The 15,951-nt window shown below is 40.3% G+C and overlaps 1 protein-coding gene across 1 annotated transcript; it reads left to right on the top strand.

Moving 5' to 3' along the window:
* Window positions 1-1,415: 1,415 nt before the first annotated feature.
* esyt3 (extended synaptotagmin-like protein 3) lies at window positions 1,416-14,317 on the top strand. The gene is made up of 23 exons (XM_004559205.5): window positions 1,416-1,947; window positions 2,638-2,679; window positions 2,992-3,126; window positions 3,239-3,315; window positions 3,414-3,483; window positions 3,569-3,658; window positions 3,741-3,796; window positions 3,907-4,027; window positions 4,229-4,405; window positions 5,427-5,509; window positions 5,890-5,938; window positions 6,076-6,165; window positions 6,300-6,362; window positions 6,449-6,508; window positions 8,859-8,930; window positions 9,800-9,886; window positions 10,135-10,284; window positions 10,409-10,764; window positions 10,899-10,997; window positions 11,092-11,223; window positions 11,367-11,472; window positions 12,698-12,747; window positions 13,092-14,317. Exons 1-23 carry the CDS (start codon window positions 1,600-1,602, stop codon window positions 13,123-13,125), a joined length of 2,547 nt encoding a protein of 848 aa, XP_004559262.2. The 5' UTR covers window positions 1,416-1,599; the 3' UTR covers window positions 13,126-14,317.
* Window positions 14,318-15,951: the final 1,634 nt, after the last annotated feature.

The raw sequence follows: 15,951 nt of genomic DNA, 5'->3' as shown, positions 1-15,951 counted from the left end.
AACCTACTTGTACTGGTAAGCAGTTAAAATCTTATAAACGTTATGAAATGAGTTTTTGTTTATCCACTTTAAATTAAATTTTTTTGTTATACAATACATATACCTAATTACATTTTATATTTCTTACATAAGAAGGAGCTTGAAGACGTAGTCGACCATCAACTTGGCAGTTTTCCGCGGCAGTGGGGAGTTTCTTCAGGGCAATGAAGTGGGCAGCTTTAGAGAATCTGTTGATGTTAGAAAGCACCACCGTTTTACCTGAGGAGTTTGGAAGTCTGGTGACAAAATCCAGTGCAATGTGAGACCAGGGCCAAGAGGGTATGAACAGTGGTTGCCGCAGTCCAGATGGTCGCTGGGTGCGGGTCTTACTCCGGGCGCAGGGTCCGCAGGCAGCCACATACTCTTGAACATCACGCTCCAGGGACTCCCACCAAAAGTGGCGCTTGATCACGGCAGTGGTACGGGCAGTTCCAGGGTGACAGGAGATCACCACCTGATCACTGTAGCACGAGCAGCCGAAGGAACGTACTGACATCCAGCAGGCCCTGTTCCTGGGTCAGGTTCATCCTGGAGGGCCTGTCGGATGGTCTCTTCAATTCCCCACGACAGAAACGCCACTTGACAAGCCGCGGGCAGCACTGAAGCATGTACGGTCTGGTCTGTGTCTGGAGCAAATTTCCGGGAAAGAGCATCAGCTTTAGCGTTTTTATGACCTGGGTGGAAAGAGAGGGAGAAGTTGAAACGGTCGAAAAACAGAGACCATCGGTTTGGCAGGTGTTAAGCAGTTTCGCTGTTCTGAGGTAAATGAGGTTCTTATGATCAGTGAAATAACGAACGGGTGCTCTGCTCCCTCCAGAAGGTGGCGACATTCCTCCAAGGCCAACTTAAATCAGAGTCTCTGGTGTCGCCTGCACTCTGGCGCTGTCTGCAGCACACAGTGAGTCACCGCACTATTATATCTGGATTTCTGCTGCGCTGTTCGCCAAAGACTGAAAGAGTGCACGCCATTTGAAAATGATTTTTCTTTATGTGTGCGCGCGTGCGCAAAAGCCACGCTTATGTTTTTTTTTCTTGTTTATTGTTAGGGTGGAGTTTTAGTTTTTTTAATTGTCAGACAGAATCATGGGTTTCAGGCTGGAAATCAAAGGGTTGATGCTAAATGTTGTCAGTGTGTCTTCAGGGGGAGAAAGTGGTGATTGGAACAGCCTTCAGTGGAGATGTAGGTGAAAGGAACAGAGGTCAAATTTGGCAGAACAGATGGAAGTGGGTTTTGCTAAAAGGATGAAAATGGCTGTGGCCATCAAGTAAAGTCAAAAATAGAATATATGGCTCCACAGTTATTGTTTGGGTGGAGTTTTATTTTTATTTTTTTAATTAAGCTGACTGTATTCCCCACCCATGGGCGCAGGTGTGTCTACCTGCCATGGGAAGTTTCGAACGCGGAAGTTTGTAGGACTGTCATGGTTGCAGGGAGAGTGCGGCGGACTGGTTTAGCTGCTCTGTAAAACGAAATACGCAAAACAGCAGCTTGTTCGGGCGCTGCGCCTACACAGGTTTTCTGGACTTCCCGACCCGAGTCGTCAGCCGTACAACGACCCAATGGCATCTCCCGGACCGGGGAGTACCACCGGCCCGGTGCAGGGAGCGGGGCTCGGGGAGAGCCCGTCGATGAGCACTGAGAAACTGAGCTCCTCGGCTGTCAATCGCATGTTAATGGAGTTTCTGATTTACTGCGGGAGAGCCGTGTTCATCTTCTACCCCGTATACCTGACGGGTTACCTGGGCCTCAGCATTAGCTGGGTGCTGCTGTGCATGTTTGTGCTTACTTGGTGGAAGAAAAATCGCCAGTGGAAGGACGCCCGGATCGGATCGGCTATTGACTTTGTGGACAATGAAAAGCACACGATCAACACCGAGCTGAAAGGTTCCCTACAAATGGCATCTTGGGTAGGTTATGTGTAAATATGTGTACAGTAAGAAACTGTCGCTCTGCGTCTGTTTTGCTTTAGAGCACTTCAGCAGCCTGGCAGCAAAGCCTTTCAGGTCAGCAGCTCTCCAGTCATGGTAGAAAAAGCTACCATGTCATTTATTTGTTTAAAACTGTAGGAAATAGTATCGTTCTTTCTTGCACTGTTTTGCATAACAAGACACACTCAGGCTGGTCCATTTTTTATTGCACCACACTCACCCAAAAGAGTGACTCATGGCACGCAACAAGGGTTAGGACAGACAATGAAATAGGTTTCTTCTAATGTTACAGGAGTTCAGCACGCACAGTGGCTGTGAAACCAGGTCAGATTTTACTGATGGCTGTAGTTCGTGTCTGACAGGCTTATCTGTTCGTGTGTCCATGACCATGAAACTTGCTGATGACAGAGCCCCTGATGACAATTAAATCAAAGTCTCAGTTCATGCAAGACATATTTTAAATACAGCACACCCGAATTCTCCTTTTAAAGCAGTTGGATGAGTTCATTTTAAATGAATTATATTTGCATGACTAATTCTATAATTGTATTGTATAATTAATAAGTAATTCATCTTCTGCACTCTTCATGTCAGCATGTTGTGCAGACAGTTTCAACGGAGATTATGTTTACAAAACCACTTCTAACTTTAATCTATTTTTTCCTAAAGGTGAATTTCACTGATGTGGAGAAGGCTCAGTGGCTTAACAAGGTATAGTACTGAAGTTCACTTACTCCACCTCATCTGAGCTTTATGAGGTATGACACCAAGTATGTGTCCCATCAACACTCTGGGGGGGTTCATTGATAAATTAGCTGAAAGCAGACTGAATGAGTGACGATCTTTCATTTAATTACTGTTAAAAGAAATCGTATTAATTGGCTGTGACTTTGAAATGATAAACAAAAGTTTAATACTATATGCCTTTTCGAGTTCACCTAATTTAAAAGTACACTGTAAGTACGATTCCATTTACTGTTTGATCAAGGTGTTTCCACATGGTGTTTTTTGTTATGTGTTCAGGTGTTGGAGCAGGCGTGGCCCTTCTTTGGGATCTACATGGAGAAGTTATTAAGAGAAAACATCCAGAAGTCTGTCAGGACCTGCAGTACTGCACTCAAAGCATTTACTTTTACCAAGATCCATTTTGGACACGTAGTGAGTTGCTGTGATTTATGCACCATTCCTTTTTGTACTGCTTCAAGTCCACTTTAATATGCAATGAGTTTTGTGACTGAGTGAGTTTCTTTAAATGCTTCTTTATTTTCAGCCTCTCAAGATCACTGGAATAAGAGCGTACACACATGAAGTGGAACATAGGGAAGTGATTCTGGACATGAACTTAAGGTCGGTCAAATACATTTTTAAAATGTAAATTCCAAGTAGTCTGCATGTTGTTTTCTCTTGCTATCATTTATGTCTGACCAGCTCAGTTCACTCTGCAGTTATTCTGGTGATGTGGACATCGATGCTCAGGTGAACTCAGCAATCACAGCTGGTGTGAAAGGACTTAAAGTGAGCATCTCATTTTTCTGTCTTCTCTCTTTCTATCTGCGTCATGTTCTTACTGTTCTTCTAAAACTTTCTTTAAATCTTCCAGCTCCATGGGATGATGAGAGTTGTTTTAGAGCCTCTTATTGGTCAAGCACCTCTGGTGGGAGGAGTCACTTTTTTCTTCATTCGCCGCCCTGTAAGTGGCCATAGATTTTAATCCGTTATGTGATTAACATTGCTTAAATCTCCAATTGATCTCCAATTGATTTTTTTTTCAGACACTGGAAATAAACTGGACTGGCATGACAAATGTTCTGGACAGCCCTGCTTTTGGGTAAGAAAATCCCAGCGGTGCTTTTAAATTGAATCATTCTCTTGTTGTCTCTTTAGGGTCATCCAGACTTTTTGATATTTATTTGTCTCACTCCATCTTTTGCCTTACAGTTCACTGTCAGAGGAGACTATCGTAGACATCATCGCTTCTCTCATGGTGTTGCCCAACCGCATGTGTATTCCCCTCATAGACCAGGTCAAAATGGACCAAATGAGGTTTCCACTTCCTCGTGTAAGTACCATCACATTTCCAATTCACACATTTAGCTTCACCTTATAACCAGCAGCTACTTGGATTTTTTTGAGTAAGCACAGTGAATTTTAAGACAACATACATTGTATATGTATACTTTTTGCTCTTTTAACCTATTTTTACTTGTTAATTATACAAAGATTCTATCATTAATATGAATCATGTGCTTTTTCTTCCTAGGGGGTGGTGAGGGTCCACTTGCTGGAGGCAAGAGATCTGGTGGCTAAGGATACATACATGATGGGTTTAGTGAAAGGCAAATCAGACCCCTATGCCACACTCAGAGTGGGCAACATACACTTCAAAAGCAAGACCATCAAAGAGAATTTGCACCCAAAATGGAATGAAGTGTATGAGGTAGGCTAACACAAACACACTTCAGTGACACGCACTTTGATTTCAGTAATGGGATTACTATTTGATTCTGCTGTTTTTGTCCCTCTTTTAATTCTCAGACAAAATTGATTTCAGGTCGAATCGGCTAGTTTTTAGAACGATTTCTGCACAACCGTCTCTGATCTGCCTAAAACATTTTGAACTTATATAATGAAAGCTGTGAAAGTTTTGCTTCACACATCAAATCATTTTCAACAGTATTTTTTTCAAAATTGATTTTAAAACATATTTTAACTGCAGATATTTATCAAAAGTATTTTCTCTTCAGTTTGTGGTAAGGACCCGACGCACACAAAGGTCTTTGCTGTGCTGATGTTTTATTATATATGGAGGCACGCTTGCATCAGGAGGCCGCTCCTTCCTCAGCTCCTCCACTGCACACTCACATCCCCACCATCCCCACCATCTCCACCATCCCCAGATATATAGAGAGAGCGACAGTCGTCAGTCACAGCACGCACCTGTCTCCTCTGCCACACCTACGCAGGACAGACAAGATAACATTTTAGGCTTTTATCTTTAACAGTCTTTGAGATATTCATGTTCAAACATTGCCTCAGATTGTACACAAAAAGGCCTGACAGTGGCTCAACAGACCATTTTCCCAAAAATATATATTGAAAAGTATCTGATATGCAAAGCTAAAATCTTTCAAGAATCATTGTATATGTTAAAATTTGTAAAATTTGTACGTAACTCGGAGATGGTTGAGCAGATGGCCTGCGCAGATTTGATGCGATCATCCTAACACAGACGTTTTTCTTACACTGTAATCTCGTCTGCATCATGCTATTGAAGACAGAGATGCTTGTTTTTGCTTGTAAAAAACAAATAACTCATTATTTGAAGACTACAATTTATTAGTATCTAATATCCCATTTTCTATAAGTAATCTACTAAAAACCTTACCCATAATATTCTAAGAAGTCAGACTCATTAAACTTGAAAGACATTTTGAGATATCTTTGTTTTTTTTATGCAGTTTGTTGTCCATGAAGCGCCGGGCCAAGAGCTGGAATTAGAGCTCTATGATGAGGACACAGACAAAGATGATTTTCTTGGAAGGTATTTAGCATACTTCTGCCATTTTGTGTTACCTATGATTTCTTTGGTTCTTAGCCCTCTGCTGATATCAGTAAAAGGCTGATAGGTTGTTGTTGTCATCCCGCCAGCCGGGCAAAGGGGGACATTGCCTCAGATTGTACTGGTGCAGAGCCACGTCTGCCTCAGTGCATTTTAAGAACCAGGCAACAGTTTGAAACTGTTGAGGTCTTTTTTTTATGGTCAGAAAATCGTATTGGACAGAATCTGTGGATAGCATCAATCATCTTGTATTAGTCCTTCCCAGAGTCATTGACATCAGTGGATTTGTAGCTATGAAAGTGATATAAACACGCAGTTCTGACGCATTGTTGACATTATGTTTTTATTTTACATCTATTTAGATATAACCTCGATTTGGGAGAAGTGAAGAAGGGAAAACAAATGGATCAGGTGCGCTCTTTTATCCTGAATAAGCTCAGTAATCTCTATAACACAACATGTCTTATCAAATGCTCTTGTATGTGTTACTATTTTCTATAGTTTTGTATTTACATTAAAGCTTTTGAAACATCCTCTTATTCTCCCAGTGGTTTGCTCTGGAGGATATACAGCACGGTGAAGTTCATCTTAAGCTCCAGTGGTTTTCCCTTCAGACTGACACCAGCCTGATGAAGGAGGTACAGCAGCCCAGTGTTTCTTCAGTCTCGCGTTCATACATTTTACTTTGAACTAAAAGCTGCGGCGGGATGTGCACTGCGCTCAGCTGCTCCATAAATCCCATTATTTTTCCCTCTCCAACACTTTCTTCCAGTCCACCGACAACCTTGCCTGTGCTATGCTTGCAGTGTATCTGGACAATGCCACTGATCTACCAGTAAGTATCTTCTAATGGGAAATATTGCTGTTGTTCTAAGGCATTGATTCAAGTGTGCTCAGCCATATTCTTCCACGTCTGTATAGAAAGATGGCCGTGAGGCTGCAGACCGTCATAAACATGGGAAGAACCCCAAAGAAGAACGGGTAAGACGAGAGCGTCGTTGCATAACTGATGCCAGTTAATAAAATTGGCGTCATTTCTGCATTTTCAACATTTCATTTTGCTTGTTCAAAAAAAAAAAACACATCACATAATTTTTTTTCCTTCTTAATGATAAATCGAGAAGATGTTTGCCTCAAAGTCTGTCGTTCACATACGCAGATGGTTGTTTTCTTTGACTGTCCAATAAAACTCGGCTTCTGTTTCATTTTAACACTGTGCAGTTGATAGCGCTTTCGTATCTTGATGTCTCGGTCAGATTAGCTTTCTCTTGTAGTTCTAGGTGTGGTTGTGTCTGAAAGCTGGTTCTTCCAGTTTGTCTGGTGCATGCCTGTCATTTTGTATGGGTGTGTTATTGTCAGCTAGTTTTCATATCACGTGAGGCTTTTCCAGGTTAAGTTTCTCACACTCGCAAAACTCGTCAGGACTGTGCTGAGAAAAACTCAAAACTACTACAATTTTAAACTAGTTGTAGAATGATGTTTCTAAGGTAACAATATTCACATTTTTCTTAGACTTTATGAATAAATATGAATCCCATCCATCTGATATTTTGGGCAATTATAGGAAAGTGTGGGAATTATTTAAGAAAACGTTTTTACTCAGAGCGTTTAAGCTTCCACTTTGTGCAAGGTGGCATAATTTCATTGCCTCTGACTGTCCTCTGCTGGTCATAGGATGAAAAAGCAGTCAAAAGTGTGTGAAAAGTAAAGTGTGAGAGAACACTGAGTGTCTTAAGTTAAGGTTTCATTATCCTGAAATGCAAAAAAGGAGGGTTGGCCATTGTTTTGTGTGTGTGTGCGCGTGTGTGTGTCCCCGTGCCTCTAATGAATCTCAGCTTACACTTCTGTTTCCCACACGTCCCAGTTTCTGTGGTGTGTTTGCATTTAATACTGGGTTGAATTCATAAGATTCCAGTCTGCTTGTTGACAAACACCCAACGTTTGTAGAACCCACATAGAATTTCAATGACAGAAGGCAGACTGCCACCAGGTGTCACATACTGCAGCCTGCCTGTCAGGTATGTAGTGATCCATGAGATAAACGCTGTGTTTAGTGAGATTTCCTGTGGCTTCTGTCTCAGTAGAAGCTGCTCATGTTAAATACAGTAGAGGAATCCCAGAAGGTGATGTTCACCTTGTAGCTATTATTATCTAGATCTTATGTGGATTTTTTGTTTTGTTTTTCATCATCCATCCATCTTCTTCCACTTATCCGGGGCCAAGTCGCGGGGACAGCAGTCTAAGTAGAGAAGCCCAGACCTCCCTCTCTGGGAGGCATCCTTGTTAGATGCCCAAACCACCTCAAGTGGCTCCTTTCGAGGTGGAGGAGCAGCTACTCTACTCTGAGCTCCTCCCAGATGGCTGAAGGTCTCACCCTATCTCTGAGGGAGAGGCCAGCCACCCTTCATAGGAAGCTCATTTCTGCTGCTTGTGTCCGCGATCTCGTTCTTTCTGTCACTACCCACAACCTCATAGATCGACCGGTAAATTGTGAGCTTTGCTTTTACAGACAGCTCTCTCTTCACCACAACAGCATCCGCATCACTGCAGCCGCAACACCAATCTGCCTGTCGATCTCCCGCTCCCTACTCCCATCACCCGGGAACAAGACCCTGAGATACTTAAACTCCACTTGGGGCAGGATTTTTTTGTTTTCTTTTTTCACAGTTTACACAATTACTTCGTTATTCTTAACATATATATATATATATATATATATATATATATATATATATATATATATATATATATATATATATATATATATATAATGTGCTCCTTTATAGACATTTTTTGTTCACTGTGGTTTTGCAAATGGATGGCATGTGTAAAAAGGATGAAATCAAAGGTAAACACTGACTTAAGCTCACAAGCACAGGTTTGGCCACAGCTGAAGAATTCATACCGTATGTCTGTGAAGGTTCTCAGTCATCCAGGTCATCGTAGTCTAAGGAGCTTGAAAAGAAAAGTGTCTGGACTTCTTTAGGTTGCTTGAAGACGTTTCACCTCCCATCCAAGAAGCTTCTTCAGTTCTAGGGTCAAATGGTGGAGAGTCCCACTGGGTTTAAATCTGGGACTCTCCACTATTTTACCCTAGAACTGAAGAAGCTTCTTGGATGGGAGGTGAAATGTCTTCAAGCCACCTAAAGAAGTCCAGACGCTTTTCTTTTCAAGGTCATACCGTAATTATGACAAAATTTCACACGAAAAGATGTACTTTTATTAGAGGTTTACAACTGCAAGTTGGTCATTCTGGTATTAATGTTGACATAGAAGTCAGTAATTAGAAAACTGATACTCTCACTGTCTCACTGATTTGCTTTATTTTCAGCTCACAAAGAGAGTCGCCTGCCCCAACTCCTTTGTTGAATTTTCCATTGACAAGGATGTTAAGAAAAGCAAGGTATTGCTCTCACTTAAACATGCTGATACGTCATTTTCTCCTTTAAATGTTTCTGTTCTTTATATTCTTGTTCATATGTGATGAATCCAGATGGTTAGACTTGCTGATTTGCTACCGTTTATCCACTTTACAATTTTGTTTATATACAGTAGTTATGTTTGAGAACACTTTGTGTGATAATATTTCCCCTTTGTTCATAATGTAGCAGATTATTTTTTTAAACCAGAGAATGGTCTACATTGAGAAGCTTTATTATGAAACATGTTAGAAAGCATAGCAGGTATATTTCAAGTAAATTCTCACATACACACAAAAATCCCACTTGTGACAGAAACGTGTCTGTCTGTGGATGTCTCAACAACCAAACTTATTTGTTATTTCCGTGAGAAGAAGAACAGAGAACAGAGATTATCTGTATTTCACTGCTCCAGATCCTACGAGTCACAGTACTGTCAACAGCATATTTTAAAAGAAAATATTAGTTGTGTAAGAGGGCATTTAATAAATTCACTTTAAGCCCAACATAATTAAACCTGAATGAAGTACTACAGCATTTGGGCTTGTTTTTTTTTGCCAAAGTTCAGGTGTTAAAACACACTTTAGTCATTTCTAGTTAAATCAGAACTTTTAGTTTTAGGACTGACTTAGCATGGGGAAAAAAACTAAAGCCCACCAGCAACTCTAAGCATTATTTTCTCTAAAGTGGCCTAAAATTAAAAATGTTTGACTATTTTTGTTCTAGAAGCACTTTGACCTTTGATCAGTAATATATATAAAGTCTGTGTTGTAAAAATATTTCCATTGCAAACAAGTAGCACAGTAACTGTCTTAAAACTTTTTTTTTTACTACTCGATTCACTGTTTCCCAGGTTGTGTATGCTTCCAAAGACCCGGTGTGGGAGGAGGGCTTCACCTTCTTTGTGCGTAACGTCAAAGCGCAGCAGCTCTCTATTCAGGTTTGTTTTCTCTCTCTGGCAAAAAAAGCAACAAAGCTATTTTTTTACTTTTTTTTTTTTTAAACATTTTTTAACAGAAGTAAAGGTTTCTAATTGTTTTTACCATATTCTTCAATCATTATTTTTCCACAACTACCTTATAATTCTAAATCATATTCTGAAACTAGATTCTTTCAATCTGTCTGATCTCCTCATGAGGTTAATGTAATTTGTATTTTTCATATTTTCTTTGTTCATGTGTGGTTCAGGTCAAAGAGCCTGAGAAGAAGAATCCACTCGGTGTTCTCAACTTGCCCCTCAGTCGCCTCCTCAACACCTCCAACCTGACTCTAGACCAGCGCTTCCTGCTGGAGCGCTCTGGAGCAACCAGCCAGATCAAACTGAAGGCCACTCTGAGGGTGGGCATGCAAACATACACCCAAAGCAAATTATCTCTGTTGGTTTCCCCATTGTGTTTTCCACCTCTCTCATAAGTGATGGTTTTAGCCACAGTAGCACTGCTCATGTCTTCAACTCACACAGATTCTTAAATTGGAAGAGCCTCCACCCAAGCCTATCGTCAATCCTCCTTCAGAAGTCAAACAGCAACAGACCAAACAAGCAGGGAATACCTCAGTCTCCAATCCCTCCAACGCTCCATCCTCTTCTAACGCAGTTTCCTCCAAAGAAATTCCTGTTGTCTCTACTCCGAAACAAGTGCCAACTTCACCAAATGAAGGTTATTTAGCTCAACGCCGTGGCTCCTTCCAGGCGCCTGAAAACAGGAAGGAATCATCGTCATCAGCAAACTTGCGTCGGTTCGACTCTCACAGCCTGCTATCGGAGAACTCTATTGCTTCATCACGATTCGACCTGTCAGATGGAGCCACCTATCCCGAGTGAGACTTTGTTCTCTGCATGTTCTGTTAATGTCGACATCTAACCTTTTTAGAAATATGGTGAACTGAGGCAGTTGCTGCATTTTTGAAAGAGTAGAAATAAAAGTGACCTTTGCATATTTGTTTCTCTTTAGGGCCATTAGGAATCATCAGGGTTCGTTTGGAGAGATTGAGCTGGTTATACGCTACGCAACCCTGAGACATAAGCTTGTTGTCATTGTTAACAGTTGCAGGTATGTCCCAAAAATCTGTCTTCAATAGTATTTAAGGCAGTAAAAAATGTAATTAAATATTCAAAACTTAAATACCGTGGTCTGTACCACACAGGAACCTATTCCCCTGCAGCGAGAATGGCACAGACTCTTACGTCCGCCTGTATCTCCTCCCCGACCAAACCTGGAAGCATCGTAAGAAGACGCATGTCAAGAAGAGGACAACTAATCCTGTCTTCAATGAAAAGTACGCTTACCTGATTCATTAACCATCTTGTACTAATTTTTTCAAATAGGAAGAATTGATCATTTATAGTTTGCAGATTGTGTATCTTTAAAGCTCAGCCATTGACATGGTTTCCTTTTTGTCCCAACCTGCTTTCATCACAGGGTTGAGTTTGACGTCTTACTCGAGCAAGCACAAACTAGGAAGTTGGATGTATCTGTGAAAAATAACAAGATGTTGGTTTCCAGAGAGAGAAAGGACATTGGCTCGGTGGGTAATTATACTTATAGATCAGATGAGCTACTCATGTGGTAGTGATTCCCTGAAAATATAAATAATAAAATATGTAACTATGTACAATGGGGAGGAAAGCATTAGAGCCCCTGCTGAATTTGCAATTTTGCTAACTTAGAAAGAAATGAACACACTCTAATATTGATGCAGAAACACAGAATATGAACCGAAAGTCCAGAAAAGAAAGCATTACATCAAAGTGATAAATGATTTACATGTTGGTGGTATGTTTTAGGTCACTGTCATTTTGGAAGACCTATCCACGACCCACCTTCAGTGTTCTGTCTGAAGGAAGGAGGTTCTTTTATGGCCCTGTTCATCGACCCCTTAATGTGCTGAGATAGTCCTGTACCCTTGGCAAAAACAAGGGAAAAAAGTCTCAAAGTATTATGTTTCCAGCTCCGTCATACTCAGCATTTCCTTCCTTGTAAACATGGAGGAAACTGATCCTGTAGACAGGTGTGCTTTATAAATATAATGAATTGACATCAGTAGTATCTTGATTGATTAACTGTAATCACAGTAAATTGGTAGGAGCCAGAATAATGGCTTGGTTTTAGGCAAATACTTATTTCAGTCAATGACATGCAAATCAGTTTATAACTTTATGATTTTTTTTCTGGATTTTTGATAAATATTATGTCTTTAAAATGAAACTACCATAAAAAAAATTCAGACTTTATTTCTTTGTGTGAAACTTACTTCCCTTTCTATATTTCTGTTCCTGACCTAAGCTTTAAAACTACTTGCAGCCGTCCAGTGCCACTCTTGGCCACCTAGTAGATGAACCTATGGTATAAATTTGAAATTCCTAGGTAACTTCCTTCTTGAGTTATCACATTAACAAGATTCTCAAAAAACTTGACTTTTGAAATGCACATTGAGGTTGAGGTCACTAAGATTCAAAATTCATACACGATTTTGAGGAGATGTAGTATCAACTTGAAATTCCTACATCGCCACTGGTGTCTGCCTGACGACAAGACCCCAGAAAGCCTTTTACAGCTGTGGGGTAAAAGGTTGTTAGTGAAACTGCTCGGTGCACTGCGATTTGTCGAACAAATATGCAACCTTTCATTTTCCAAACGGGCTCATAACAGTTTTCTTTTTTATTGATCCCTTTCATGTCAAACTGTCTTTGGCTGTCACTCTTTTGCAGCCTGTTCCAGATAATTAATGACACTTTTGCTTCTGTCCACAGATAATAATAGATCTATCAGAAATGGATCTAGTCAAAGGCATCACAGCGTGGTAAGGGGACACTTTTCTTTTTGCATGGTTTATGTGACACTAGCTACAAACAAAATGTTAGTAATTCCTGATGTGTCGCTCTGATTGCCCCTTTGCTGTGGGGCACTTTTTTCCTGTTTCATTTTTTTATATAACTTCCTGGACTATTGCTGCCGTTATGGAAGTTTTATAGCAATGTAGCATAAACAGTTTTTGTACAAATTCCCAGATGAGTGTAATTGTGGAGGGCATAGAGCCTATCTGCCTGATGGCAGAAGGGAATTAAAACAATAGAAGATAACCTTTGCTAATTTTTATTTTATACTTATAATCACATAAACGTGTGATATTTCTTTTCTCTGAAGGTATGAGCTCACTCTACCCGGGCTGAAGAAGTGAGTGTAACATGTACAACTGAGAGAAACTTCAGCTTGAAAAGCTGCTGCTGCAACCGCTGCAGAGAAAATGACAGACGTTCATACTCCTTACTCATCCGAAACACAGCAAACCAAGATTTATTTGTGTGTGTGTGTGTGCTTTTTTTTTTTTTTTTTTGGTAACAAAAAGACCCTTAATAACAATGAAAAAAAGGTTTGTGCAAGCAAAGCAACGCCTATATTTTGGTTATTTCATCTGAACCAAAGTTCATCTTTAGTGTTATATTGTAAATAGATTTATTGACAGTTTTTATGTATATATATTGGGGCAAATCAGGTAAAAGCCAAATGTTTGTTACAGCAATGTAGATGAGTGAGTGCATGGTGAGGAAGGATTACAGACTTCGATAAACACTGAAATGCACGAAGTCCCACTAAGCAGATTTTACATCGAGGCAGCTGAGCTGTTCTGCAGCTCATTGGAAGTAAAACTGCATCCAAGAAGGGCACAAGCCAAGTTCTTTGGCCTCAGTTACTGACTCAATAGGATGTCATTTCTTTTAAAGCTAATCTTCTCAGACCATTCAAAATAACATCTCAGTACGCCGTCACTCTCTTTATGAGGGACTACAGTTCTGAGCTAAGTAGTTAATCAGAGGTTTGACATAAACACTTTAAAGAAAGATTATTTTTTTTTGTATTTATGTATTATTTAAAAAAAATCTCAATTGTAGTTGGTAAATTTGTTACAACAGGTGGCAGAATATTTTTAGTAGAACTGTCTTCAGACTACCAGAGATCTATAGTGGATGAAGACTTTGTCTTGGCTAATAGTTTGATGTTTTTCTGTTTTACATTAATTATTGAGCAGGGAAGCTGTTCCCAGTTGTTGTTTTTGAGCTGAAACTAAAAGGGACATTCATTTTCAATTCATATTCATGGCAAATAAATATCTTCAAACTAATACATGGTTGATTTGACATCATTTCAGTGTGAAAGTGTGATTGTGAAAAGAATAAATCTCTTCAGGCAGATTCCCAGATGACCAGCTGGGGGTATAGAGTCCCTATTCTCCCCACTGAACGCAGGGAGTATGTAATCAGTCACGTTTGTTAGTCTGTTTAGCGTCCAAAGCTTTCCAAGATATCCTTTTCAAATTTTGTGTGATGGTAGATAATATGCATATCCAAAAATAAAGATTGTAAGTGTCATGATCTTGGGTCTGGTGAATATTCTCTATTTTGTGGCTCTCGTGGCGTAGTCTTTTGTATTTGTAGCTCCCTAAGTTAGCTTTTGTATTTTGTCATTTCTAGGCTTTAGATTTTGTTACTGTGCCTCCCTGAATTCCTTGTGTTATGCCTGGTCGCCCTAGTTTCCATGTTCGTGAATTTCTTGTTTTACTTTGACAGTCCTGCGTTCGTCTATTCTGTTTCACTTTCTCCCTGTCTCATGTGTGTGATTAGTCCCAGCTGTGTTCCCTGTTCCTGTTTCCCTCGTTACCCTCTTGTGTATTTTGCCCTCTGTCTTCCTTTATCTGTTGTTGGTTTGTCTGATTGTGTCCCTCCATGTTTCCCGGTTCCAAGTATCATACAGTGTTTTGTAGTTAGTTTTTCCAGTAAAGAAAAAAAAACGTGCAAAATTGTGAACCGCGTTATAGCGAGGGACCACTGTATTGCTATTTTATTGCTTATTATATTCCTCGCACTGTTTGCAATTTCCACATGCTCTTATATGAGTGATAGAGTGCAGTACTACTTTTCAAGGCTGACTGTACTCTGGGAAAGAGTCGCTAGGGGGCAGTACCACCACATATACAGAGTCGGCTTGCTAATCTAAACAGGCGTTCCTGTTTAGTTAAACATAACATAACACCGAAGAGGAAAAGCAGTTGAAGCGTACATGCGCGTGGGTCCTCTTGTTCACAGGCTTTAGGGCGAGTTAATTGGTTACCTAGCAACGGCGCTGAGTTTCTCTAAAGAGTTTATGATAACTATGAACCTTTACAGATAGTTTAACACATGTAAGTAAGTGTTAAACCAGGGTTAACACAGGTACGTTCAAAATACAACAGCTGTCTGTGTCTTCTGATACAGCATCATCGCTGTCAATTCACATATCAATTTATGTTGAACACTACCTGAACAATGACTCAGCAGGCCAAAACTGAGGGAAACTGAAGTGCCTTTAAAAACAATCCCTCCAACAGTATTGTACACAGCTCTTTCATATTATTCATGATATGCAAGCTTTGATATATAAGTGCTTGAAAAATTATTTGAAAGGACATTAAGGTTTGTATGCAGAGAAGTTGATCAGCGGTCCACTCCCCTCCCTGGACTTAATTGCCAGCTCAAGATGTCTCTCCAGAGCCAGGGCAAGTATACAGGACCACCTCCATCCTAACCACCACCTCTTCAACATCCCGCCCTCTGGAAAAAGGTTCACATCCATCAGGTGCAAAAACAACAGACTAAAGAACACCTTCTTCCCGATGGCCGTCAGAACTCTTAATGCAAACTAAGAGTGAGTAAAGACTTGTCCAACACATCCACTCTGACACTGCTATTGATCATCCATGTGCAATATCTCAATCTTTCCATGTTCTGTGCAATATTTTTTGGGCTCATGTGCAGTATCTTTGGTATGTGCAATATTTTCCGGTCTTGTGCAGTACTTTGGTCTCAGTAGAATTACCATCTCCACCCTAAATGACCACAGCACCTCCACCCTTATTTATTTATTATATTTTATAATTGTCCTTGTATGCAGACCCACAATCAGAATCAGAATCAGAAACTTTATTGTCATTGTCACGAGAACAACGAAATGAAGAATGGTCCCCGATCAT

This window comes from Maylandia zebra, linkage group LG16 (genome assembly GCF_041146795.1).
Source record: "Maylandia zebra isolate NMK-2024a linkage group LG16, Mzebra_GT3a, whole genome shotgun sequence".
NCBI classification, from domain to species: domain Eukaryota; kingdom Metazoa; phylum Chordata; class Actinopteri; order Cichliformes; family Cichlidae; genus Maylandia; species Maylandia zebra.
This window is presented reverse-complemented; position numbering and strand designations above follow the sequence as displayed.